Raw genomic sequence first — 27,519 nt, 5'->3', positions numbered from 1 at the left:
AGCCGGAGGTGGGGGATGAGGGCAGGTGGGTGTCACTATCCTCAGACCAGTGGGCAATGACCCATAGACAGTAGAGAAATCTGTTGAATTAATTATCAGCTTTCCATCTTTGGCATACATGCACACACACATCCACACAGACAGTGTGTGCAGTATATGCCTTTATGTACTAATCTACACAAACGAGCATACACACATTTACATTTTCTTACACACACACACAGATACACACAGACAGACACACACACACAGTTATTATTTTCTGTTTATATAAATAGATAATGTAGTGTGATTGGTGCATGACAGGTATAACCTTTGGGACACAGCAGTGGTTATATTGCTCTGGACCCTCACTGGTTATTCTCAGTATTGTAAATGGCTGATCTAGCAAGCTTGGATAGCTGTGCTAGTTAGATCAGTCGTATTGCTTTGAATAATCAGATACAAATAATTCAATATGCATTAAGCCTCCTTTCTTGCTCCTTAACCTCATTTTTCAGTGGGACAATAACTGTCCACCATGGTGCAATTATCAGTGCTTGGCTATGCCAACTCACAGTAACACAATAAATGTATGTCTTTCATAATTTTATTATGACAATTGTAACAGAAGCAGGATGAAATTAGTGGAATTAAATAATATACAAATAAGGTTTTGATCTGATCAAAATAAATTGTTGCCACACAGGCTAATATTAAAAAGCCCTAGAAGTGAAAAGCCCTGTTTTAATTTACTCTAGTTGAGCAAGCTAGCTAGAGCATGACATCTCGTTTTTGACTTTTCATTCAAATTAAGTGCTTTTTCTTTGAATTCTACCAACAGCTGTATAAATATTATGATCAATAAACAACAACAGAATTGTCAGACACCGAAAGACAATTTGCTCAAAGAAACAAGAGTAATTATTTTGTTGTGGTTCAAGTCTGGGTCATCGCCTGTTGTTAAAACAAAAGACCTTGGAATATCTGTTTATAGAATGCAGTGTATTTTTTCCCCAGCATTTTGGCTTTTTTTTCTCTGCATAATATTAAATAATATCACTACATAATACAATCACTGCAAATACTTTGAGTTTTCTATAGTATGACCTCAGAATTAGTCATGGCAAAACACATTTCATCATTGTTTTTCTGGAAAAGGATTGGATTTGAATATGAGTGACTTCTGCCACTTTGTTGCTTCTGTAACACCTGAGGGTGGCTGCAGGTGTACTGTGCCCCCATTTGAACAAATCAATTGTCAAAGCTCTTTGAGTTCTGTTCTTAGAAACCTCACTGTACTGTGTGTTTTGGGAATAGGAGCATCTTCGGTCTATAGCGTTTGGAGAGTTGATGGTCAGTAGAAGTGTAGGATTTCATGTTATATATTACTGGCATGACAATAAACGGCTTTCTTTCTCTTGCCTCTCCCACTCTCTCTGGCACCGCCATGTGTCACTCTATCTTCCTATTGCCTTATGGAAGGTAATGACTTGACATATAATCCAGGAGCAGGATCATGATGATGAAATGTCTCCTGCAGAAATTTTGGCGAGGGGGGAGGGGGCGGGGGAGAAGAGGTAGAGGACTGAGGGGTCAGTGAACCTTTCCGCAGGGCAATGCATGCCCTTGTCTTTTATGCATGGAACCAATTCCAACAGCAAACACTTTGTTTGAGGTTTCAGACTACACGCCACTTACCTGAGCCTAGAACCAGCCAGCCATTCCAAAGATGTGATATCAGACTATAATATATAGCTCTATATGCAGGTAGGGCGGTTTAAAGAAGCGTGCCCCTTATCTGACCCCCAAAGGAGAACAGACTGTGTTTACAGTGCTAGCAGGGAGTCAGCAAAGTTTCATACAGAGACAGTGCTATTGTCCCAGTAGCACTGTTGCAATCATTCTGCTGCATTGGTGCAATGCTTCCACAACTACTGTGTTGAAATAGCATAATGTATGCTTTAGGTTTTCCATATACAGTGTAATCATGTTTGGTTTGGAGTCTTTCTTTGATCTTTTGGTATATACTGTAAGGGCAAAGGTGGAATGGTTCAAAGAGATTCATCAATTTGACCTGTTGCATTTGCGTATAGCCATTCCACTACACTGAGATTTGCACTGTTGCATTCACTTTAACCTGGCTTTCCGCTCTGACTCTAACTACTATACACATAGTGGTTTTGAGGTCCTATCATACACATAAACTCATACACACTGTATTCTTGTAGGCAACACAAGCCAGAGGCGTAATCGCATCTATTAAAATAGATTAAGACAGAAATCCATATAGAGCCACACTAAATTAAATGAATCCCCTTCCGGTAACACCAGGTAAGACTACATACGTTCCTTCATCACTAAGGTACGTCTGCTGTTTGGTATGTCTGAGGGGATTCTTACACACACATTCAAGGCTTACCTCTGACTATAATTAGTATGTATATGGGTAGCAATGTTATAACAGCCGTGTTATAACAACTACGAAACTTCCCAGGACTGCTGGCTCATGAATATTCATCAGACTTGGCCCATTCTGTGAGTTTTTAAGTAGGGATGTGAAGTGTTCTGTGGTGACTGGAAGTCTAGCTGGTAACTCTGATGAGTTCTGCTGATATATTCCACCATGTGACCTCCACCACAGATATAAAGAGCCTAGAATGGTTGAACGATACATGTAATTCATGTAAAACTGTTTTATAGTGGCAGAAGGCATGGCTACTCAAAAACTATAATCACAGCAGTTGTTTATAACTACAGATCATTTAAATTTGTGCAAAAAGTCTGATTCCATGCTGTCACATATGGCCACCCAGCTCTTGCATGCCATTTGCTGTGTTCCAGGGGACCCCCTGTGTTTGCTAGCATACATTCCAACTGGCCAAATCAGTTAAACAGAATTGGCTGAGCTGTTAGTTGGTCTCTCGGTTGTAAACGTCTCGTTAATTGTTTGTCGCCGATAAATAATTTGTGGAGTAAGCATATACATATATTGTTGTTACAAATGTTGTAGGAGGCCCAGTCTTTCAAATGAAATTGCTTTTGTAATATTCACCAGCTTACTCGGTAGGTCCAGGGTGAAGGCTCACTGCTTCCGAGTGTAGATTTAAATGAGGCGGACAGTCCATTCTTTCATTGTGCCCAGTCATGCATTTTATATCAGAGGACAGTTGGGGCTGAGGGAGCGGAGTGGAGGAGGCTGAATAGTTTTCCATTAAGGCGCCCAAGCTAATATAACCATAGCTCCATTACACTGGAGTGAGAAATAGATCGATGGAGCCTCTCTCTGTCTCATTTGATCCTTGCTGGCTCCCCCTGCCCCATCCTCAGAGACCCAGAACGGTCATTTTCATAAAGCATTAAACTCGCATTCAAGTTGTCTCCCAGTTTACATGGATGGAGAACCCGTTGCCAGCAAGGAATGTGAGCGTTCTGCTTTAGTATTTGTGCATTAACTCTCAAACACAAAGTCTTGATGGTTTGTGTATTCATTTTTGTATTGCGACGCTTAGGTCAATTTTTCTTATTAAATTGATCCTAATTGCCCCGGTTTTCTGCAAACAACACTAGATGATGGTTATGATACAGATAATTTAAAAAAAGAAAAGAAAAAAACAAAACAAAGATCGCTCAATTCCAAAACTGAAAAAGAAAATGATTGCGCAACAGAAGTTACAGATTCAAGCTTACGTACAGTTTCAGTAAGTCATTAGCAGTGTTGCAGTGGTGCTTTGACTGTGTCGTGTGTCTCTTTAGGAAGAGGAGGCGCATTTGGTGCGCAGGATGCCCAAGCTGGAGCTGGCCCCACTGTGTCCAGGTGTGAACTCATCCTCTGATTTCCTCCCTCCTTCAGGCCTTTCATCTCCCGTCATCCTCTGCTCTTCCGTTTTCTATCTTTACTCTCAGTTCCTCTCCTCTGCCCTCCAGTTCACCTCTATTCTCCTGGCTCCGGTTTTTAAATAGCCTCCTTTCCTCGGTTTTCTGTTCTTTTTTGGGTCCTGTTGCACACCTTGTGCTCTCCCCGTCCTTGCCTCTTCCAGCTCATCTGTCTCTTCCGTCTCCTGTCCCCTCCGATTCCCCCTGTCCTCCTCTTGTCTGCAGTTTTCTATCCTCTCCTCCTCTGTGCTGTCCTTGTCCTCCCCCTGTTGGAAGGTTATTGATCTACATTACAGATCAGTGTATAAAAATACACTCTTGTATTGTCTGTTGAAACTGATGCAATTGCATTTTGCTCTCCCCCCTGCGCTCTCCTCTTTCAGGCTGCAAGCAGAACAGCAGTGACAGTAACGCTGACACCGATGGCGGGAACGGCAGCGATGGCGACAGTGACATCTTCTTTCAACTGGAAGAGGAACCTGCCTTCGCCGAGGGGCTGCGCCGTTCAAAGAGACAGGTGTGAAACACTCTTACGACACCCTAAATGATCGTGTCTGGTTATTCTGTTTTTTTTTTAATTTCATTTTTTTATTACGTTTAATGTTCTACAGTACAAATGAAGTACAGGTTCTTAATTGTCAGCTGGTCTTGTGTTTACTGTTGTGGTGCTGAGAGCAGTTTAAGCTAGCCGAACGAAAACAGGGGTACTTGTTTCCAGAAGATCGTTTGGAATTATACTCGATGAACTGAACCCAGATGGGCACATTTTGGTCGGATCTGTGGCTTCAGAAAGCATTCAGAATGGCAGCTGGAGCTTCAGACCGCCTGTGACTAATACCAAAAATGTGATTCCCCCCCCCCATCCCCATTGCCCCCTCCAGGTGCGCCGGAACCAGCATACTGTCCAGAGTGAGACCAAGTATATTGAGCTGATGGTGGTCAATGACCATGAGTTGGTGAGTGGCTCGCTGCCGTTTCTGTTTTTGAAGATTGGGGTGGATTAGCCTGCACTCGGTGAACTTCATCTTCACATCCTGGGCTGCACAAGTGTTTGTTTCCATTAAAGATGGTTGGGGTTTCCTTTGATTTCGAACAGACCATCCCTAGGCGTCGTTAAGCAAAACTGTTGCACATTAATTCCACACTGAATTGGCCATGTTTTTCTAATTAAGGAGACACAAGGGGATGTTATTCTCATCAGACCATGAGCATGTTTTCTTGAGTTACGAAATGAATGATATTAGATAATAGATTGCATTAATATAGTGCCTTTCATCTCATGATTTTCATCTCTGTCTCTATTTCGGTAACTCTGTGCTTTATTATTTGTGTCCTGTCTGCAGTATTTGCATATGAGAAAATCAGCCTCCCAGACCAGGAACTTTGCCAAAGCTGTGGTCAACATGGCAGATGCGGTGAGGAACAGAGTGTTATTGCGCTTCTTTTCGCTGAAAACCAAGTCTTTTCTGTGACTTAATTTACATACACATTACTGCTTGGATTGAACTTTCATCCACTTTCACAGATAACATTTTCACATACAATTTTTTACATACTTTATACTGCTGGATATTTCACTCAAGCAGTTTAGACTAGGTGCTTATCAGCGCCCTAGCTGGGAAACAAACGCACAAGTTTAAAGCCCCGCTCCTTCACCATTATACTGCAAAGCAACCCAAAGCTGAAGGTGTCTGCTTCTGAACTGAAAGAAGCTGCTTGCCACAATGAAAATATCAATCAGCTGTTGTATTTAAACCCGAGGCCTGAGGGTTGGTTTTCTAACTAAAAGAAGCAGATGTCCCAGCTCTGAGCGCCAGTGGCATGATTTCTATCAGTGATGTGCTTTTCTTTTTGGTTCAGCAGCAGTACTAAAAATGGTTGTAGGGCTCGCAGGCTTGCTGACATTTTCATCATTGTTTTTATTGTGGTTCTTTGATTCTAGATCTACAAGGAACAGCTGAACACCAGGATCGTTCTGGTTGCCATGGAAACGTGGTCATCACAGAACATGGTCTCCGTTGGTGATGACCCCCTGCTGACCCTGCGTGACTTCATGAAATACAGGAAAGAAAACATAAAGGAACACAGCGATACAGCACACCTCCTCTCGTAGGTATTCCTGTCCCTGGGGGGTGGGAAGGAGAGAGAACAGTGTGCGGATGGGAGAGGCAGAGAGAGCTGGAGGCTTACAGAGTGCGGTGTGGGGGCGTGAGTGTTGATGCGACTCTCTGTGGAAGACAACTCTCAGTAACTCGGCGCCCATGTTGCCGCGATTCCCTCTCGTCTCTCCCAGGGGACGCACCTTCCAGAGCAGCCGCAGCGGGACGGCCTACATTGGGGGCATCTGCTCTCTCACTCGGGGAGGCGGAGTCAATGAGGTGCGGAACCTCCCCTTCACGTCAAGTCCTGGCAACACCGTTTCCTCCCATTGATCTCTGGGCTTGTTTTCGCACAGCTGTAACACAGTCCTCTGCATTGGCCCCTGCTGATATGTAAACCTGCCCCTGTGTTGAGCTGAGCCAACACAATTACATCACTATACACTAACACATCACACAAAGCTGTACATCAATCTCATACCCATTCATGTCAGTACGAATGGTATTTTGTATCCAAACGGCTTAAAGCAGAGTGCTTTTATAAGGCTAAGCAATTGTCAGTCGAGCCATGGGCTTGCACTTTGTGTCATTGGGCCTTGTCTCACACTTGTGCGTGTGTGTTACAGTACGGGAACGTGGGTCCGATGGCCATCACGCTGTGCCAGAGCCTGGGTCAGAACATCGGCATGATGTGGAACAAGGAACGCACAGCAGCAGGTGTGATCCCCAAACACCCATCCCCCCTTCTTTGCCCCTCCCCCGCCCTCCCCCTCCTGCTTCGGTGTGACCTGACAGACAGCTGGGATGCGTGAGGGGAGGGGTTTACACTTGGGCACTCTTCCATGCTAAGTAGCTGTAATTAGAGTTCTCCATTAGATGATTAGTCATCTGAGCTGACTCCTGTGAAGGAACGCCCGTAGCTGCTTTGTCTGTTAGCAGCAGTTGCCCTCCACATGCTGATGGGTGTTGCATAAATGTTTTACATACCTTTGAAGTGCTTTTCAGAGGAAATGGAGTATTTTGTATTTCGCTGAATAAACTGCTCATAGTGATGCCTGTATTGATCAGTTACTGCCAACCCCTTTTAGCTACATCAGCCTAAGTACTTGAACCCTCACCATTGAGTGGCAAGGCATTCTGTAATTATATAATGTTAAAGGCACTTCACTCAAAAAAGAAAAAAAAATAATTTGTCTATCTTTCCAGTCCAGAATTTGTACATGACAAAAAACACTAGACGCAATTTTGTAGCAGCCTAGATATCCTTCAATGAATCAGGTGTGTTTCTCAGGAATTAAATAATTTGCGAGTCCATGAACGGATGCAAAGATGCTTATAGAGCTGCGTTTGAATTCTGCTTTGCAAATCTGTGCTTAGCTGAAATGTGGGGTCTCCTGGCATGTGTAATCGTTTGTCTTGGATGTAACGCCTTCGCATCACAGTAACAAAATCCATGTTTTGTTAAGTTTCAAACATGGGGTGTTATATTTTCCCAGACTGCAATGCATGGAATTTGCATTACTGTGGGCAAGAGATAAGGCAGTGCATTGTGGGAGATTAGCTTCAGATGGTAGTGCATCTGCAAAAAAAGTGTAATTCCTTTGACGGGTAATGGGCAACATATTAAAAAGATGAGTATGGGCAAACTTGTAGTTTATACACTGACAGCTCATGAGCTGAACACAGAGGAGGTTAAAATCTCACCTTAGTTGGGTATTCTTTACAATCACTAAAAATTGTTCATATTCTTCAAAACCAAAGTATACTGAGGATGGAAAGATCAGTTAATGTAAGATCCTACAGTATAACTGTTTTTTAAGAATCAAATTATTTGTGGCCACTCTAATAGAACCTTGTCATGTGACCTGTCTTTTTTTCCCCCACAGGGGACTGTAAATGCCCGGACCCTTGGTTGGGTTGTATCATGGAGGACACAGGGTAAGTCCATACAGAACAAGTGGCAGTGGAGAGTCTAGATTGTTTTCCAGTTTCTGTTGGTGGTCTATGAAACTATTTTGCTCAGTTGTCAGAAAATATTTACCAATGAAGATTCGCTCCTCAGATATCTTTGGCAGTAAAGATTCCCTCTTCAGAAATCTTTGGCAGTAAAGATTCCCTCTTCAGATATCTTTGGCAGTAAAGATTCCCCCTTCAGATATCTTTGCCATTAAAGATTCCCTCTTCAGAAATCTTTGCTATTAAAGATTCCCTCTTCAGAAATATTTCTGAATAAAGATTCTCTCAGCAGGCATCTTTAACTTTAAAGTCTCTCTTCAGAATTCTTTACCAATTAAACATGTACCAATAAAATATACCTATAATTAGAAATAAGCCACACTCCCAAAATATCCCGGTATAATATCCTCCCAATATTTTGTCTGAATTGAGGTTAAAACATAAATTTGTTTAACATCTTTTTTAATTCCCTAAGTTCCCATCCTAATGAGTTGAAATTAGATGTTAGCCTATGGTCTAAGTTCCAAATGCATCTCCCTGTCTGCCAGATTCTACCTACCCCGGAAGTTTGCTCGCTGCAGCGTGGACGAGTACATCCGCTTCCTGCAGGCAGGAGGCGGCAGCTGCCTCTTCAACAAGCCCAATAAGGTAAACCATGTGGGGACACGCAGCATTTCTGCAGTGTGGGGACACACAGCATTTCTGCAGTGTGGGGACACACAGCATTTCTGCAGAGTCAAAGAGTCAAAAGGGCCGTGGTGCAATGTTGAACAGAGATGCTTCATGAGAGAGGTTTCTTTGCATAACATCCAGATTGTACGGTTTATACTGTAACTACTATGTCGAGAGGGCATAAATGCAGTCAGTTTTTGGAAAATAGATTTTCATTTTTCTCCCATTTCTTTCTCCCTCTCTCCTGCTGCTCTTCTCTCTGTCCCCGTACCTCCCACCTTCCTCTCGGCATTCCTCTTCCTCAGCTATTGGACCCTCCGGAGTGTGGGAATGGTTTTGTGGAGACTGGCGAGGAGTGCGACTGTGGATCGCAAGTGGTGAGTCTTCTTGGTGGTACAACACTGCCTCCTGGAGGAGCACGGTGATACTCATTACAGCAGCAGAACTCTGACGCAGGGCAGAAGGACAGTATGCGTTGGGCTTGAGCCATCCAGTTTCTGTCGCGTGCTGATCGAGTCGCCGTTCCCAGAACACACTGTGCTTTGCGTTCCATGGTTAGCAGCGTTCAGTCGCAGCATTGGACGCCAGGTGCCGTTATTTACGGGCGGGATGTGGCTCTGTGTCCCTGCAGGAGTGTTTGCGGAGCGGGGGCGCGTGCTGTAAGAAGTGCACTCTGACTCACGACGCCATGTGCAGCAACGGACTGTGCTGTCGGGGCTGCATGGTGAGGGCTTGGCTTTCTCGCGGCCTTTTTGGTGACACGACCGTGAAAATGCTCTCACTGGGCTTCGGGGCTGGGCTGTGAATGGCTGTGGGTGGCTGTGCATATATTTTTCTTTTCTTTTCAAGTAGCATCAATGTGTATTTAACAGTATGAAATCAGGTATACTTTGTTATCACGCTAATGCTTTGATGGTGCTGACATACCGTATGTTCATCGCATGTAATATGTAGGGTGAAGACCAGATTGCATGTACTGGGGTGGGAGTAATTGGGTCTGTCCCATTGAGTTTCTTTGTGAGTGAAGCAGTGATGTGCCCCTATGGCCCTGAATGAGTCTTGACCGTACCAACTGTGGCTGGACTAGGAGTACCACAGAGATTACAGTATAAATAATTGGCCATAGCTTCACCCAGGGAGTGAAATATGGACACCTCTGTTCAGATGGGCACCTGCAGACTGCCTGTGCCAGCTGCACTGTCCTTTGATATGGCAGCCATCCACAGAAGCTCTGCTTATTGCAATGTGAAGAAATAAGCGGTTGGCATTTCAAAGGACGTGCGTGGCAGTGAGGGGGATGTTGCAGTGATAAGATGGGCCTATTTCGCAAATGTGTATACTTAATTGGGGAAATTACAAAGCTTGTGTGAAACTGGCGGAAGTTTAGATTTGCCTCTGAACATATGGTTACAAAGAAATGTCTGTGTAGCAAAAGAGAATATACACATCCAATAGCCTACGCAGGTCCACAACAGAAAAACGATGAGGAAAAAGGTAATTGAGTCTGCATGCAAACAGTGCTCCCTAAACTGATGTTTTATTACTCACCATAACATAGTCAACAAACTTTGATTCTTTGGTGAGTTGTGCTGAGTAATTAGCCTTTGATTTAGGAAAAAAAGGTTGTGGAATGCCATTATAGTACATTTCCTGAGTCTGAGTAATGTGTGGAAGTTTTGATGTGTGTTGTGCTGACTCGGTGCATTATATTTGAAAGTACGAGCTGAGGGGAGTGGTGTGCCGGGAAGCTGTGAATGACTGTGACATAGCAGAGACCTGCACTGGAGACTCCAGCCAGGTATGGGCCTGTCCAGGGGAATTATGGGAGAATTAAATCTATATATGCTGTGTATAACACAATGTGTAAAATGTACACTCCGGCGTGTGACGTATTTTCTTGTTACTGCAGTGCCCTCACAATGTCCACAAGTTGGATGGGTACACATGTGACAACAGTCAGGTAATGCAGTCTACTTCTATGGGCTGCCTGTTCTTCTGCCAGGCTAGTGTGCGTGCATGCATCTGTACATATGAAAGAGAGAGAGACTGTACATTTTTCCCACTCCACTCCAAGTTTCCCCTTCTATGCTTAATTTCTGCCTCTGTCTGTCATAGGGCCGGTGTTACGGAGGTCGCTGTAAAACTCGAGACAGACAGTGCATGGGGCTCTGGGGCCATCGTAAGTACTGCTCAAATTTTTTTTTCATTTTTTATTGGTGTCGACTAATGGATTTCCGCATGAGGAATCCATTAGTAGACACACTGTAAATGGCAAAACTTTGAACTTTCCCTGAACAACGAACAAACAATATATAAGATGAGTCAGGAATGCAAAATGCTATAATTCAGCGTTATTCCTCTATAATGGCACTGCTGCCCCCTGTTGCTAGGCCAGGAAGTGCTGTTTGTGGCTTACCCCAGCCCTGCTACTTTCTGCCTGTCCTTGTCCTGCAGGTTCAGCGGACCGTTTCTGTTATGAGAAGCTGAACACCGAGGGCACAGAGAAGGGAAACTGTGGGCATGATGCCGGCGGGCAGGGCTGGGTGCAGTGCAGCAAGCAGTACGTGAGCCCTCCTCTCACCACCGCTCAGCCTTCCAGAGCGCCCCCCCGTGGGGGGAAACGCGAACTCTCACGGAATTTCTTTCCCTCTCTTTTTTCTTCTCCCCCTCCTTCAGGGATGTTTTGTGCGGGTTCCTGCTCTGCGCTAACATGTCAGCGAAACCAAAGTTTGGGGATCTGCAGGGTGAGGTGACCAGCCTTACCATCTACCACCAGAACAAGTACCTGGACTGTCGGTGAGCTTTATTATTCAAGCTGCCCTTGCAAAGCGGGACTGTGAAAGCAAGAGAGTGACAGAAAGGCAATTCACACATGAGCCCAGAAGAAGAAAGAAATTTGGGAACTCGAGAAATAGCATTGCTCCAAATGGTCTTTACCCGCAGGTTAATAATAGTACCTGCAAGTAATAAATACCTGCGAGTAATAAATATTCTGCTTTGTTGACCCAAGCCATTGTTCTTTGTTTTTGATTGACACTTCCCACTGTGACACCTCCCTCTTCTCATCTCTCATTGGTGTCCAGTGGTGGCCACGCCCTGTTGGAGGACGGCTCGGACCTGGGCTATGTGGAAGACGGCACTCCCTGTGGGCCCAACATGATGTGCCTGGACCACCGCTGCCTCCCTCTAGCCACCTTCAACCTCAGCGCCTGCCCGGGCACGCCCCCCCTCTCCACCTGTTCACACCACGGGGTGAGGACCTCACTTTGCACTGGGGTTGCCTTATGTCGTTGTGCGGTCCTGTTTTTGCCCGGCTTTGTTTGGGTTGTTTTGGGTCGGCTTCATAGACAGCCAATAAATAATTCTGTGAATAGTAGTTTATACTTACATCTTTTTCATATTTTGGAGTGAAGGCCATTATATGTTGTAATAATGAGGCCAAAGACAGTGCAAATGCATTTATAAAACAAAGCTTTTATTAATAGCAGGAATGAGCTGAATATTAATAATGCAGGAATGAGGACATTACCTATATTTTAAGTACATGCTCAGAGTATGATGCTGTGTATGTGTAAAAGGGAAATCTCTCCTTCTCTCTGTCTTTCTCTCTCTCTCTTTCACTCTCTCTCTCTGTTAGACGTGCAGTAATGAAGTGAAGTGTATCTGTGACCGGGACTACACAGGGAAAGACTGCAGTATCAGGGACCCCATTCCTGACCCCAAACCCCCAGAAGACCCTATATCTAAGGGTGTGTACCCTTCTGCACTGAAGTACTGGATACACATATATCTCTCTCTTTCTCTGCGTGTGTGTGTGTGTGTGTAAGTGGAGCCCTTCTTGCTGGATTGAATCAAAAGATTTCTCAAAAAAGTCTAGGCTCAATCATATTAAAAAAGTGTTAATATCATGACCTCCTGTAGCTTAGTGCTGCTGTATTTAAGCAATTCATTGGATATTCTGTGTCCACATACTTTTTTAGATGGGGGTTCATGTAGGTTTTTAAAGTGGTCTCTCCAGATACAGTATTTCCAATGTTGTATATTTGTATATTTGGGAAATATATCCAGTATTTCCCAAAAAATATTAAGTTTTTGATTACATTTTAGTCAACTGGATTTCTGTGCATTTTTTTCCATTCTGAAGGTGTGCTTACATTTCTAGCATTCTAAGATCTTTCTTAAATCTTTACACTCTTGGACAAACCATTTTCTTTTTAGGTGTGTTGCCAGGCATTCCTGGTTTAATTTTCAAATTTGCAGTTAAATCTGCTTTTTCAAACATGTGATTTAGCTCTGCACTGCAAGATTTACGCTTACAGAACTGTGAGCTTAAGTGGTGATCAAAAAGGTGTGTAGCCGTGTCGGAATTGTTTGGTTTTCAATTGCTACCTGGTAATCCAGTATGCTATTTGGAGTCCATCTATATGCTGCATTGGCTGTTCACTATACAGGTTAGCCTACTAGTTTGTGTGTGTGCTGCTGTGGTTAGTTTGTTTTTTAGATGCACAGTAATTTGGCTGTGATTTGATAGCTGCAGTATAGGATTAACAATGAAGGCTCTCAGATAGAAATGATCCCAGTCTGTCACTGCATATAATCCACTGTGCTGTTGACAAGAGGAGGACTGTTGGTGAATCTTCCTAAGAAATCTTACTCTTCCACACTGACAGGTTTATTCCAACCAGTTAATTCAATTTTTACTAATTGAGTGGTCACTGTAATTTCTGCGGTTGTTGGTCATACTCCTGGGGCGATTCTGACGAAAGATGTATGTGTCCTTCAGTATTGGAATGTATGCCTGTGTGGTATTTAAATCTCCAGAGATGAGAGCTTGAGAGCATATGCCTGGAAATGGAATATCTGCATGAAGATTGGCAAAATGTCTTCATTATAATATGGGGATTCAGATGGAGCGATGGATATTGAACAAAGGAGCAGATCCTTTTGTGTGCATGCAATCTCATATTTTTAGCATAAATGGGCTACTTTCATTTTTGGTACTTGTGTAAAATTATTATTCTCAGCTTTATGCCAAATAATGATTCCTCCAGAGTCTCCACCACAATTTATGTGCTGGTTTTAATTAATGGGAGCATGATTTCCCTATAACCTGAGGGACAGTGAGAGACTACATCCCTCCTACACAAGGTCTTTTGAAGGATAAAGATATCTAGCTCTTTGGTGTTTTGTCTCAACTGTGTAATTTTACTTTTCTATCCAAATAAGGAACAGTTTGTGACTATTAAGGACTTGTATGTATTAATGTATTAACTGCAATTATTTTAATGTTGTTCAAAGGTTAAAAAGCAATTGGAAGCAAATTTGAGGAATGAGTATTTGAGCAAGAATATTTAAAACAAAACAATTATACTATACAGAGAATCAATTTAAATAATAATCAAAATATAAAATATTTTATCAATGTATTTTGGTAACATTATACCATGCATTATCGTGCATGTAACATTTATTATCTATATAAACTAAAATAAGACTCATTGCAAGTAACTAACTTTTTTTTACAGTTTCTGAATTGCAACTGAAGCATTCTAGTAATTTTAACGTACTTATCTGAACAGCTGTGTGGATGAAGCTGAGAAGCTGTCTGATCCCCCCAAGTTCTGCAGCATTTGATCCTGCAGAGCCTTTCAGTGCAGCATTGTAGCTGGGGCGCTCCTGTGGTAGGGCTCAGCTCTGATTGGGTGCAGCAGCATAGCTGGGGTGCTCCTGTGGTAGGGCTCAGCTCTGATTGGCTGCAGCAGCATAGCTGGGGCGCTCCTATGGCAGGGCTCAGCTGTGATTGGGTGCTGCAGCGTAGCTGGGGTGATCCTGTGGCAGTTCTATCCACTGCAAGTACTGGCTCAGCCCAGGCCTGGACGGGCTGGGCTGCAGATGTGCTGGTTGTCTGCGTGCTTGCTGCGTGCTCTGGCTCGGCTGCTGGTATCGTCGGTGGGGTGTCCAGCGGTGATGTAGTTGGCCATGAGATGGTGCTGTGGAGGCTGAACCAGATGTCTCCCTAGGAGGGCAGGTGGGGTGCAGATGATGCAGGCTGTGAGGCCTCTCCCTGCTCTAAATAGGGCTGGCTGGGTCACGTCAGGTGTGGCATATTTCACGACTGCAGACAGAATCCCCACTGCTTTTTTAAGAAGGTAGACATGATCATAGAGACTTTTGAGCTCCAGAGTACAGGATGTTCCAGGTGTACAAACAGTGTGAGTCAATCATGATCCATGTGAAATATCCGCATTTGTCCTCTATGTATCGTAGGCATTCAGCCTTTCCTAGGGATGAGTGAGATAATGATTGGGACAGTGTGTATTGCTTTTCTGTCATTCTCTTCCTTGATGTGTCAACCTTCTCCTGCTGAGCCCTCAGGTCACTTGTACCTGTGTGGATAATTATAGTGCAAGCCAAGTTTACATTCAGTCAGGTGCAGAAGAGCATTTGTTGGGCACCAGAATTTTGTTAGCTTTGTCTCATTGCTTCTTCTTCTGTTGCTGTGTGGATGTGACTTTGTGTCTAAGTCCTCAGACTTTAAGGTTGATGGGCTGCAGGGGCTTTGACTGCTGACCTCCAATGTTCTGGCGGCTGCCATCTGTTATGTTCTCCTGTGTGAAGGGAGACATCGCTTGTGCAACAGTGTCACTCATACTGTCCCTGACAGCGAGGGTAGACACTGGCAGGGGCGAACCCTGGGTGCAGCCCCCTACAGTCTTGTGAGTGTAGTGAGTGTAAGGGCCAACTCTGAGGTTCTGGATAGCCTAGTCTTTTCACTCCAGCTCCTGTCTGATTGCAGTGAGCTCACTCTCTGCCCTGATGCAGTGCAGTGTCCTCTCTCAGTGCTTTACAATAATTTTTTTTCTTGCACAGCAGGTCTTTTAATTTACTGTGTTGATTCACATGGTGAATGAGTCGGTAACAATTCTTTGAGCTGTACCAGCCCAACCTCCTGCAGCGTGTGGTTGATATTCATCGTCATCTTCATTTTTGTTTGCCTCCCATTACTGATGCGTCCTTTAAAAAATATTTTGTGTGTGCTCTGTGAAGAAGAGCAGTTCATTGGTGATACTCTTCTCTCCGTCTTTAACCTTTAACATAGTCTGCTGAATTTCAGGAATCTGTTCTAAGGCTTATTTACGTACAGTGAGCACCATAATTCATTGGACAGTGACACGTTTTTTGTTATTTTGGTTCTGTACTATAGCACTTTGAGATTGAAAGTGCAGATGAAGAGCAGACTGTCAGCTTTAATTTGAGGGTATTTTCATCCATATCGGATGAACCGTTTAGAAATGACAGCACCTTTTGTACATGGTCCCCCCATTTTAAGGTATGACAAGTACTTGTTGAATTGGCTTCACAGATGTGTTTCGTTAGGCAGGTGTATTCATTTGTGTCGTTAGTGAATGCAGAAGAGAGCTGTTGATATCTAGTCCTGATTCTAGACTTTGCAATTGCCTTTTGCCTTTGCCATTGTTGTTGGGGTGTGACAACATGAGGAAGACAGCAGTGTCGATGCAAATTAAGCTGGCCGTCATAAGGCTCAGAAATGAAAATCAATCAATCAGAAACATTGCAAAAACCCTGGGATGCCCAAGTCAACAGTTTGTTTCATCCAAATAACAACTGGTGAACTCAATTATGTCAAAAGACCCGGTAGACCGAGGAAGACTACTGTAGTGGATGACCGGAGAATACTCTCTATGGTGAAGAAAACCCCCCTGACAACAGCCCAACAGATCAAAAACACTCTCCTGGATGCAGGTGTAGATGTGTCAAAGTCTACCATATGTAGAAGACTACACCAGCAGGACTACAGAGGGTACACTACAAGATGCAAAGTCTTGTGGACAGATGAGACAAATATTAACATGCACCAGAGTTATGGAAAGAGGAAAGTGTGGAGAAAAAAAGGAAATGCCCAAGATCCAAAGCATTCCACCTCATCCGTGAAACATGGTGAAGGGGGTGTTATGGCTTGGGCATGTATGGCTGCCAGTGGAACGGGCTCACTTGTCTTCATCGATGATGTGACTGCAGACAGAAAACCAAATGCCTCCAAACTCATGCAACAGGACAATGACCCGAAACATACTGCAAGAGCAACGAAGGGGTTTTTCACAGCCAAAAAGTGGAAAATCCTCGACTGGCCGAGTCAATCGCCGGATCTGAATCCAATTGAACATGCATTTTACATGCTGAAGAGGAGACTGAAGGCCGAGTCCCCGAAACAAGCAGGAACTGAAGATGGCTGCAGTACAGGTCTGGCAGAGCATCACCAGGGAAGATACCCAGCGTCTGGTGGTGTCTATGTGTCACAGACTTCAAGCAGTCATTGCATGCAAAGGATATGCGACCAAATATTAAAAATGATTACTTTGTTCTACATTATGTTAAACTGTCCAATATTTGTCGATGCCCAAAAATGGGGGGGACTATGTACAAAAGGTTCTATAATTTCTAAACGGTTCATCCGATATGTATGAAAATACCCTCAAATTAAAGCGGACAGTCTGCACTTCAATCTCATTGTATCTTTTCAAACTCAAAGTGCTAGAGTACAGAACCAAAATAACAAAAAAAGTGTCACTGTCCAATGAATTATGGTGCTCACTGTATGTGGTTTTGCCATCTGCTGAGGTAGTTTATATCCAGTGGGTTGGGTTTGGTGGGGGGAAGAGGGGCTTAGCCTCTGTAGCTGCACTCATTGATTACAAGAGGCAACTGTTGTTGTAGCCTTTAGCTAATAAATTCCAAATGAGTACCTATTTCCATTAATAACCCAAATTTATTCTGTGGCCATCAAAGCATATTCTTATATAATAATATAATAATTATTATTCTCTGCCGCTGTTTTTTAAGCAAAATTTGAGTGCCTTTTGGTATTATTTCGTGGATTTTTTTTTTTTTCTCTTCTTTTCTCTCATTTATTTATCATTTCTTTCCCGGTATGTGTTGTTCTGTTAGTCTGTTCTGTCTAAACTTGTTTTTTTTCCAGCAAAATCTCAAAGAAATATATACAGTAGGCTTATGTATATTTTCTATATGTTACCTTCCCTAAGTCCATCTGGTAGATTGTAGTTTTCACTAAGATTACACTCCTTTCACATTTTTTAAAACAACTGAAACTTAAGAAATTTGAAAGCTTGTATATATGAACATTCACTCTCAAGATGAATCTCTCTCACACACACACACACACACACACACACACAGACATACCACACACACGAGAATTCATGACTCAAGAGTTTATCACTGTCATTCTGTGACTATATAGTTATATCAGGAGGCAATTGCTATGCCAGTTGCAGTTGCCTCATGTCAGTATAGTTTCAGGTTCACAAACTGTAATCGCTCTAATTGAGGCCCAAGTGGTGCTTTCCATGTCCAGAGAAAGGCCCTGTACAAACACTCTATAAAACATAACTACAGCTAGGTAGTTCGAACAACAGCTTGACACACACTAATATTAGCTAGCTAGCTACTGCTGGCTAAGTAACTATGCCAGCAAGATGCTATTTGCGATATTTCATTGTGGGACTTAGCTAGAACTGTATTCAATAAATATGAAAATTAGCAAGCTAACTAGTTAACTTAAATCTAAGAAGTTGTAACTAGAAAACTTCCGACTGTTATCAGGATGGTACTCATATGGTACACGTCTTTAAGCATGGCCATGTTCACTGTCTGTTTTTTTTCATCAACTCCTTTTGATTGATTGAAGTGAGCACATATGAACTGACTGGTCGGAGTAATGTGGGTGTTTGCGAACGGATGGCTCAAAGTTTAACTGGCTGGACTAGACTCAGTGGGAAAAAAACCTCCTTGCGGATTTATTTGCAAATCATGCTGCAAGCATTGTCTCAAAAATCCACAAATAAATTTGAGTATTCCACACGTGCCGGGTGATGCATGAATGCACATAAATGTGGATCAGATACATTTCTTTGTGTATCAGTCACTGTATTCTGTCAAACAATGATTTAATTTTTAAGTAACAAGTTACTCGTAAGTAAAAAGTAAGTAATTCTCTGTCTGCAGTGCAGAGAATCACACCATGTGTGTAGGTGTGTGCGTGCATGCGTGTGTGGGCATGTGTCAGATGTGCCTGTTTCTGCAATGAAGGTGGTCCAGTGGTCCATGTTTGCTTGATAAGGTAAATTGTGAGGTTCACATCTTTATTTATGTGTGAAGAAGGAATCATGCTCCTACCTCAAATGTATCATGCTTATTTTCTTGCAGTCTGCCAATGAAACAAGGCATTTTGGCAATTTACTTGCACAGAGCACGTTCTCTCCCCAATCAAGAGGGTGTCCAGCAGAGAGAAAGAGAAAGAGGGGGAGAGACAGGCAGAAGTAATGAAAACACACTCCTTTCTTCGTTTTACTGTTGTGTTCTTACCCACTCTCCCTACCCTGTCCCTATTATCTCTATCTCTTTCTAGCCAGTCAGTGTTGACAGGATGTACAGTGTTTCTGATGTTTTCTGACGTGTGTCTGGTGGTGGTGTTCCCGTCTCCCCTTCCCCCTCCCTGCCCCCCTCCCCCCCACTTCCTCTTCCTTTGCGCAGGTCCCAGTGGCACCAATATCATAATAGGGTCCATCGCAGGTGCCATTCTCCTGGCAGCTATAGTCCTAGGGGGAACAGGATGGGGATTTAAGTAAGAGCTCTGGCATGTCTCTGTGTACCTGTCTGCTTCTACCTATACCCAAAAAATGGCCAGCAACAACCCATGACTGCCACTCACTGCTGAACATGGGATACTCCGGGGTGGGGAGGGGTTTATAGCTGCTTTTCATTTGGTCTGGTAGTGCCCAGTGCCAAAGATTTGAGCTCTGCGGAAAGCAAGTTTGTTTCATGTGTGTCATTGATGGCTACCATTGGCTGTCTCTTAGTTGGAGACCGCCAATGGTCCTTGGCCTTGTATTCCAAATGGAATCGTACAGCAGGACTTTTAATATCTGCATGTAAGTAATGCCCTGCCCATATGGTAGCTGTTTTTAATGTTTAGTTTATCTCAGGATGAATGAATCATTTCCTGACAGTGAATCTGTAGATCTGTAGACCCCCAAGGACTCTACATATTTTAAGGCCTGGGTCGGCAACTGGTGGTCTGTGGGAAAAATATCACCCTCCAAAAATATTTACTTTCTTTAGTAAAATTAATAATGAAGTAGCATGGGCAAAGCTACATTCCCCCCTGGGCCAAATAGCAGAAGCAAGATCAGATTTTTAAAATTTATTTAAATTGAAAAAGAAATCAAAATGTAAAACAGGCATGTAGGTCTGTGCAACTGTCTCCAGTTGGAATGTGGCACATTGTCTGTGTTTGCAGGCCTCTTGCCATGAAAGTGAGGTCCGGTAAAATCAATGTGTGCAGTGAGAGCCTCCAGCCTGGATTTTTTCCCTCAGCAGTAGTCTCCAGTCCTTAGATGAAATCATGTCAAGAGGAGTAGGGGTGTTATTGGTAGCCGTGCTGTAGCTGAACTACTTCCAGTGTTCAGTAATTTGGTAACTTAGTTATCAACATTTGCAATTGGGAGTAGTTTCCCCAACACTGGCTATCCTACAGTAGCCCTGTAGCCTAATTGTGATGCATTGGCAGCCTATGTAGCATCTTCCCCTGAATCCCTGCTAATCAAGGAACAAATGCAATGACAATTCAACAGATGTTGCCAATTTTATCAGATTGTTTTTTTTTTTCATATGTAGGCCTGCTTCTCAGCTAAGAGAGCAACATTTAATGTGCAATTTGTAGTATAGGGCTAATAATAGGCTTATTAACTGAGTGGCCATGTTCTGGCCCACCAACTAGGTGAAAAAAATTTAACCCAAGGCCAAACTTAGTTGCGACCCCTGCTCTAGAGGTTCAACACTGGAGAAAAGTGTGAGTGAACCTGCAGTCCTCCAGTCAAACCTTTGGCCCATTTTCACTTCAGCATCATACCCCTGTCAGTCCCACTATAGAATTCCCCAACTGCACTGTTTTTATCCACACATTTACTGTCACGTTGAGACCCTGAGTCTGGAGTATGGCTCACTCCCCCCCCATTCCCCCTTGGCCCGTCAATCCAGACTGAGCCCCTAGGGATAGCCTGCCAAGGACCCCATAGTTCCCCCTCTGTAGTGCCCCATCCTGCTCTGCATGTGTGCCTTGGATGTTCCAATTATTTATTTCATTTAATTTTTTTGGTGGGGGAGGTGATGAGGGCTTTATGTGCACGTCTGCATGAGCTGTGTGTGGGGGCAGAGCCAAAGGCAGAGGGATAGACGGCAGTCGAATTCGACCGGGAACACTGCACTCCTGTCAGGAGGGTTGAGAGGAGAGGAGGCAATGAGAGAGATGATGTAATGATTTCCTTCATTTTGTACATTCAGACTATGTTAGCATGTGGTGGGGCTTGCAGACAGGAATCAAAGGCTTCGTTCACAGCAGTCATACTAGGCCACGTAACACAGCAGGGACAACTGACACACCTCCTTCCTCTCCCCATAGGCCTGCCACCAACAAGTCCCTCTGCCTCTGAGCTTGCCTGAAATAACCCTAGCCTGCATGGGAATGAGTCTGCTTGTTGTAGATAAACTGCTAAGAGCATATATATATATATATATATGTGTGTGTGTGTGTGTGTGTGTGTGTGTGTGTCCTCAAGATATGTACTGCTTGAGTAATCAGGTTTAAATTCAACAATGTTGTCAGAACTTATTTTTTTGAGGTTCAAATTTACGATAATCTAACTCGAGAGACTACAACCATTTCTAGAATATCATGCAGTAGTACTTTTCTATACATGTTGTGTATCACTAGTAATAGCCCGCTACATAAAAAGCATATTGTGGGTATTTTACCAAACAGACTTCTGCTCTGACTCATAGTTCTAACTGTAAGTATCAGTTCACTGGGTAAGAATTTTCAGAGCAGAATCCCAGGTTATCCAGATCTGTGTTTAATGTGGAGAGCAGGAATATATGTAGCAGGGTACACTCTTCCATACTGGTAGATTTCCAGGCGAATAGGAAGGTGCCTGTGAATAACCACAGTCAGGGTAGAGATGAGCGCATCAGACTGAAGTAGAGTTCTCAGTCTTCCTGTTATTTCATCTCCTCCTAGGTTTTCAGCAGATATATCAGATAGAGGAAGGCCCACAAGTGTGTATCCCGACTAGGTTAATTTCTCAGTCTGCTGGTGCTAACCCTTCATCTCTGTGTCTCTTTCCACCCTCTCCTTGCTGCTTTATCTTGGATGAAGAAACATCCGAAGAGGAAGGTATGATCCCGCTCGGCATGCAATGATGTGAAGTTCTCCTGCACCATTGCCTGATAACTTTCCCCCACTGCATACCACTATCTCGCTCAATAATCCATGTTAAATATCCATGCAAGTTAGCACTTGCTTTCCATTCAATACCTTTCTGATCCTCAATGTGGTACAGCGTCCACTGTCACATTCATACATTTTTGGCCTCACATTATGAAATGGTGGTGTTAGGTGGACAAATAAACGGCCATCATGGTTCTTTGCTCTGAAATGCACTGAAGCCTCCATCCCAGATCATCGCTCATCTACCTGCCATTGCCTCATCTCCGTGGCAACAACTGCCAAGCAGCTGATCCTGTTCCATCTGTTCTCAGAATCATCACCAATGTGCCTCTCATGTTTATATGTATGCAGTTTAGAATGTTTTAATCTTTGAAATATCTGTTTTTGAAAGAGATTTATATATAAAATATAATACTTTATATTTAAATATAACTTTCTACACTATAATATATATTGTTTATAAAGTTCTACAATGTTTTTCTGATAAGAATTGTATTTTCTACTTATCAATGTGTTTATCTCAATAATTAACAGAGTTAGAGAAAACTCCCCATGTTAAAGCTCAGTGGGAAGACAACATACATTAATACATCATTACAGCACAAAAATAGGATCTAAGGTTATGCACTAATTTGTTTGAATGTTTACTTAGACATTTGGAAAGACGGAAAATATTTATGTGCATAATGATGCAAGTGGTCTTGTTACACACATTTTGCATGTCAAAACAAGTACTTATAAAAATTTGAAAATAGAGGTTTTCTGTCACCGTAATATTATATTTTTAATAAAATGAACTTGTTAAAAACCCCATGTATATCAGTTTCATATGAAGCCTTTTTTATGCCACAGTCCGAGCTGATTGAAAGGCATTTATTTGAGCAGCAAAAAAAAAAAAAAATTCATGTAAGTGTAAATAAATTGTGAGTCTCAACATGTAGTTTTATTTTTTACTTTGAATTAGTGGAATTACAATGAAGTGCTAAATGACAAATGTTACAAAATAGGGTTTGGACTACATGGATTTTACTCAATTATATGCAAATTATAGAGTTCAGGGTGTGATCATTTATGGGCTTTGCATGAAAACTAATACCAAAATTGTCTTTGGGCTTCACCTTGCTTAATCCCACCATTCTGCTCTTTATCTCTTCTGTTGTTTTCTCAGGTTATGCTTCTCATTTCAATTCTTTTTCCTCTTCTCTTTCCAGATCTGGTGGAGGATAGTATATCTGTCTGCTCTTCTGTCTTCCTTGCACTGTGTCCTTTTACTTAGAAGAAGAAGAGAAGTCTTCCACTCTTTACAGAACTACAACTCCCACTGTTCTTTTCATTATTTTCTCTCCTCCTCTATCAGATATTCTGTCTTTACTTCCAGACTGTGTCTCTGGCCTTCAGCGGACTCTCTAACATGCATTCCAGCCGCATACTGCCAGTTGATCCACACAGGTGTTGGCAGCCCCTCTAGTGTCCAGGGCCAAACCTTTTTTACTCTGCCAGCGGCCTTCAAATGGTGACAGGGTACGCTCCCTGAGCGGCAATGTCCCAAGGCTTAGTTTTTTTTTGTTTGTTTTTGCTCTAGATGGTCACTCTTGAATGTTAAGTGGACACAAGGGATAAATATCTCACAAACTGTATTGACCAAACAACTCAAAACTTACTTACTCAGTGGAGCATTGTTAAGCTGCCAGTTTTTATGTGTTAAAATTCTGAAGGTGGCCATTGTGGTTTGTATCAGTGATGGAACAGGAAGACCCAAGAAACTCTTGCCTTATTTCAATCTAATTCCTGTCTGAAGTCTTCACTGATGCACTGAACCACTCACTGATGGCTGTTGATAAGGTTTTTTATCTTTTGCACTCATAGTGTTGTTGGTATTTACTTTTTAATTCTGGTGAACCTGGAGGTGCTGTGAAAATGGTTAACAAGGCAGGTTATGTATGATGAAGCTGATCAGATATTAGGAAGATGGCTTATTTGTCTCTGTGTTTGTCAAATATAGATAAGTCCATAGAGCAGTCCCGGCTGTGGGACCTCCCTTCTCTCAGAAATCCAAACAGAAGCCATTTCATCAGGTATTGTTAAAGAGGGCAACATGGACAAGCTTTGCTCCTGTATTTTGGTAATGGCTACATTCCTTTACAGTTTGCCCTGCTGTCTGTTTAAAAGCAAAGCTGGGAGGGGCATTTTTCTGTAGGCTGTTTCCAAAGAAAGATAAAGGACCCTTCAGTACCCCAGGTGTTATGACAGTGTGGCTATGCGAATGACTCGTGAAAATAAGACCCTCTTCTGTGTACTTTAATCCTAGGCGTATCTACTAACATTCCACAATTAGTGTAAGAAAATATTTCTATATGCATATTGTACATTTACTCTGCTTTTTAAAAATTATTTGTCTGTAACATGTCACCTACAGCATCATAGTGATCCAGTATGACATGCATAAATGTGCGAATGTGTGTTTGCAACTGTGAATGCGTGTATGCATGTGTGTGTCTCTGTGTATATACATTGATATATACACATAGATAGATAGCTAGATAGATAGACAATTACACATTCATATATTAAATAATATTTATTATATAATCCATTAATGGTAGGAGTATGCATACGTGTATGTGAAACATGTGTGCATTTGTATATAATGTATATAAGAGCAGCCCAAGTGTTTTTAGAGGACTGTACAGCTGAAGTGATCAGTCTTGTAAGCACAAGTATGTGAGTGAATATTTACATCCTTAAACCTCTGTGCTCCATGCACTGAAGTGACGTATGCAGTTTTTCAAACTATTGCCAGATTAAGTGGTGTCTGAGGATGGCCTGTATTTGGTTTTGTATGTTTATTCTCGCATTTGACATATTGTAATTACATAAAATGTAACTATTAATTATGACAAATACAGTTGCAGAATAGAGTACAGTACGTACAATTTCACATGGAAGATTTAAGCTAAATTTAATGTTGCTGAGTGCAACTGTATTTGGAGAGTGCATTTGGAGAGTGTTCTGTGTCTATAAAAGAGGACAACATGACATGTATACATGTTAACAGTGGTGAATCCTGGGAGTGCCTTGCACAAAGACTTTACTTCTTAGGGTAAACCAGGTAATGGACAAATTGTATTATCCACAGTTGTGAGCTGCCCAGAACTGGCCTCATATACAAGTGATGGAGGGAAATTATCTGCTGCGGAAACACTGCCAGGCAGATATAGTATTGAATTTAGCATTCGCTTGCATATACTAGGTATTAATAACTGTAGTGAAATGGTGCAAGTCACACGGTTTGCTTTGCACTCCCTGCTATCTCAGTGCGCCCACCACTGTGCCCTCCATCTGTCCATGCTGTTGTACAGTTTACTGAAAACAAATCCTCTCTAAATATTGCGTTGTAGGCTTACAGACCCAAGGATCTACAGGTTCTGCATGTAGTCAGGCCCTGATCTGCCTGCAAAGCACCTATCGGTTACAAGCTCTGGCCAGCTTCTACAAGTCCGTGACAGTGTGGGCTTGTCAGAGTCAATGTGGTCATCATGGAATTCTTGAATGTGAAGTAAATTTTTAAACAACAGGATTCTACATGTGATTATATGTACTATATGCTGTTTGCTATTATTCCATCAGTACTCAGACACCCACAGGTCATCTTGGTCACATGGTGTGGCTGTTTCATACAATGTACTCAGATCATTTAAAAGTGAAACTCTGTTCCTGTTCTTGACATATAATGAATGTTCTTAAGGACCTTCTGGCTTTAAAGGGGAGTGTTAATGATTTGCTCATTCTGAGAATAGGAAACTTTCTTTTTGCCTGTTTACCTGCGAGACCTGGGCCAGGCATAGCATTTACAAAACACATTTAAGGTTGGATCTGCTCTTTTACTGGATATGAGGTCCTTTCTAAATAGAGAAATGCCAGGTAAAGGGTGAAGATTCAAAATGGTTGCTTACAGAAACTGTCAGGGTCACATCTGCTGTTTCAGCCTGTTTACTCCAGCATGGCTGGACTAGGGTCTTCAGCACTGCATTTATTTCTGACTTCTGTCTGCATTATCTGTGTGCCTTCTGATTCCCTGCTCTATCATACTCAACGGTTTATCACTGAATACAGTTATTTCCTTACACAAGCAGGGCCAATGCTGGTGATGTCCCTTTGTTTGGGCATGTACTGTATAACAGAACATCCAGTAAAGAGAACCCATATGCTAGTTTTGTGAATGCGTCTTTGTGTACCCTGTGAGAAAACAAAATGCAACAAAGCAATCAATGGAAATATAGACAATATACATTTTGAAATCTGTCATTTTGGATAATAATGAGGAATGAAGCCACACCATGGCCATCTGTATGAACCTTTAACCCTAGAGGAAATTTCAACATTTCAAAACAAACAATTTCACTCATGTAACACCCCCTGTATTCTGTAATTGTACTATTCTTGATTACATATGAGAACTATAAGATGATGCTCATACTCAGAATTTTTAAGGTGGACTTTTGTGACTTGGGCTCTCAAATACATGTGAATGTAGTCTAGTCTAAAAGAGAAGATTATTTGCCCAAAAACTGAATTATTGGGTGTCCTGCATATTCACAAAATAGATTCCTAGTCCAGCAGCAGGCAAGACTGCCACTGTCTGCACTAAATGTAAACGTTTTGCTGATTAAATACAAACCATGGTTACTATACTAAAGCAGGGATGTTATGTAAAAATGTCTGTATCTTTCTGCTTTTGAATTTTGTCAAAATACTTGGTGTTGTGAAACAGCAACACTTTAAAAGGAGCACAAAACAGGCTTTTGTACAAGTGACCTGAGTGTGATTACTGTATATATACACATCTTTGTATATATACACTTATAAAGGATACATTTATAATGTACAGTAATGTTATACACAAACTCTGTATGCATATATTACATATATGGAGCTGAGTATGATCATACTCTCAATCTCTCAGATATGTACCTATCTATCTAAAATATCTATCTGTTCATATCCATCATACTCAACTCACAACATTGTATATTTGTTGATAGCTCTTAACCACCTGGTCACCGATACCCAGGTGACTTAATGTATATATAAAATGCGCTTTGAACATGAAGTATTTGTTGCTGGTTGACTGCTTGGGTGAAAGGGTGGACACATTATTTCTCTGAGGTATGGTTCAGTTCATTTACCTATTTTGTCATCTGACAAAAGTGGTGTCTCTCCCAAGCAGTCAACCTCCTATTTTTAAATTTTTAACTGAAGGACAGTTGACACCACTACAATTCAACTGTGAATTGATACTTAAAAAGAGAAAATAAAATCAAAAAGCAAAAATGAAAGTGTTGTCCTTGTCTTATTATTGTAGTCATGAAGAATATGCAACATCACATTTTATTAAAAAGTGAATCTTTTCCTCCTAAGAAGTTACTAAAATGACAGAACATGGAAAACAAATGGAAAACTAAAATGGAAAACAAAATAAAACATCAATATGTTAAAATAAGTATTAATATATAAACATTTATTTTACTGATTTATTTATGCTGGAATGAACGTTTAGTGATGTTTGGATTTACCCTCTGAGTGTAGTGGCCAGCTGAATAAGCAGACAATTAA

The 27,519-nt window shown here is 42.1% G+C and overlaps 1 protein-coding gene across 4 annotated transcripts in view; it reads left to right on the top strand.

The window, feature by feature from the left end:
• The window catches only part of adam11 (ADAM metallopeptidase domain 11), a 37,192-nt gene extending 13,636 nt beyond the window's left edge, over positions 1-23,556 (top strand). Inside the window, exons 7-27 of one of the 4 annotated variants that reach the window (XM_064321852.1) lie at positions 3,736-3,796; positions 4,239-4,372; positions 4,737-4,811; positions 5,199-5,270; positions 5,798-5,964; positions 6,149-6,233; positions 6,581-6,671; positions 7,841-7,892; positions 8,459-8,558; positions 8,888-8,959; positions 9,214-9,306; positions 10,300-10,380; positions 10,492-10,542; positions 10,698-10,761; positions 11,037-11,142; positions 11,259-11,378; positions 11,666-11,834; positions 12,220-12,331; positions 19,155-19,245; positions 21,835-21,852; positions 23,118-23,556. In XM_064321852.1, the coding sequence (XP_064177922.1) occupies positions 3,736-3,796; positions 4,239-4,372; positions 4,737-4,811; positions 5,199-5,270; positions 5,798-5,964; positions 6,149-6,233; positions 6,581-6,671; positions 7,841-7,892; positions 8,459-8,558; positions 8,888-8,959; positions 9,214-9,306; positions 10,300-10,380; positions 10,492-10,542; positions 10,698-10,761; positions 11,037-11,142; positions 11,259-11,378; positions 11,666-11,834; positions 12,220-12,331; positions 19,155-19,245; positions 21,835-21,852; positions 23,118-23,133 (1,830 nt within the window). In that variant the 3' untranslated portion in view covers positions 23,134-23,556. The other 3 variants (XR_010328319.1, XM_064321853.1, XM_064321851.1) reach the window with 3 other exon arrangements.
• Positions 23,557-27,519: the final 3,963 nt, after the last annotated feature.

Source organism: Anguilla rostrata, chromosome 2 (assembly GCF_018555375.3).
Source record: "Anguilla rostrata isolate EN2019 chromosome 2, ASM1855537v3, whole genome shotgun sequence".
In the NCBI taxonomy this organism is placed as follows: Eukaryota; Metazoa; Chordata; class Actinopteri; order Anguilliformes; family Anguillidae; genus Anguilla; species Anguilla rostrata.
Note: the sequence above shows the minus strand (reverse complement) of the source record. Positions and strands in the feature narration are given on the sequence as shown.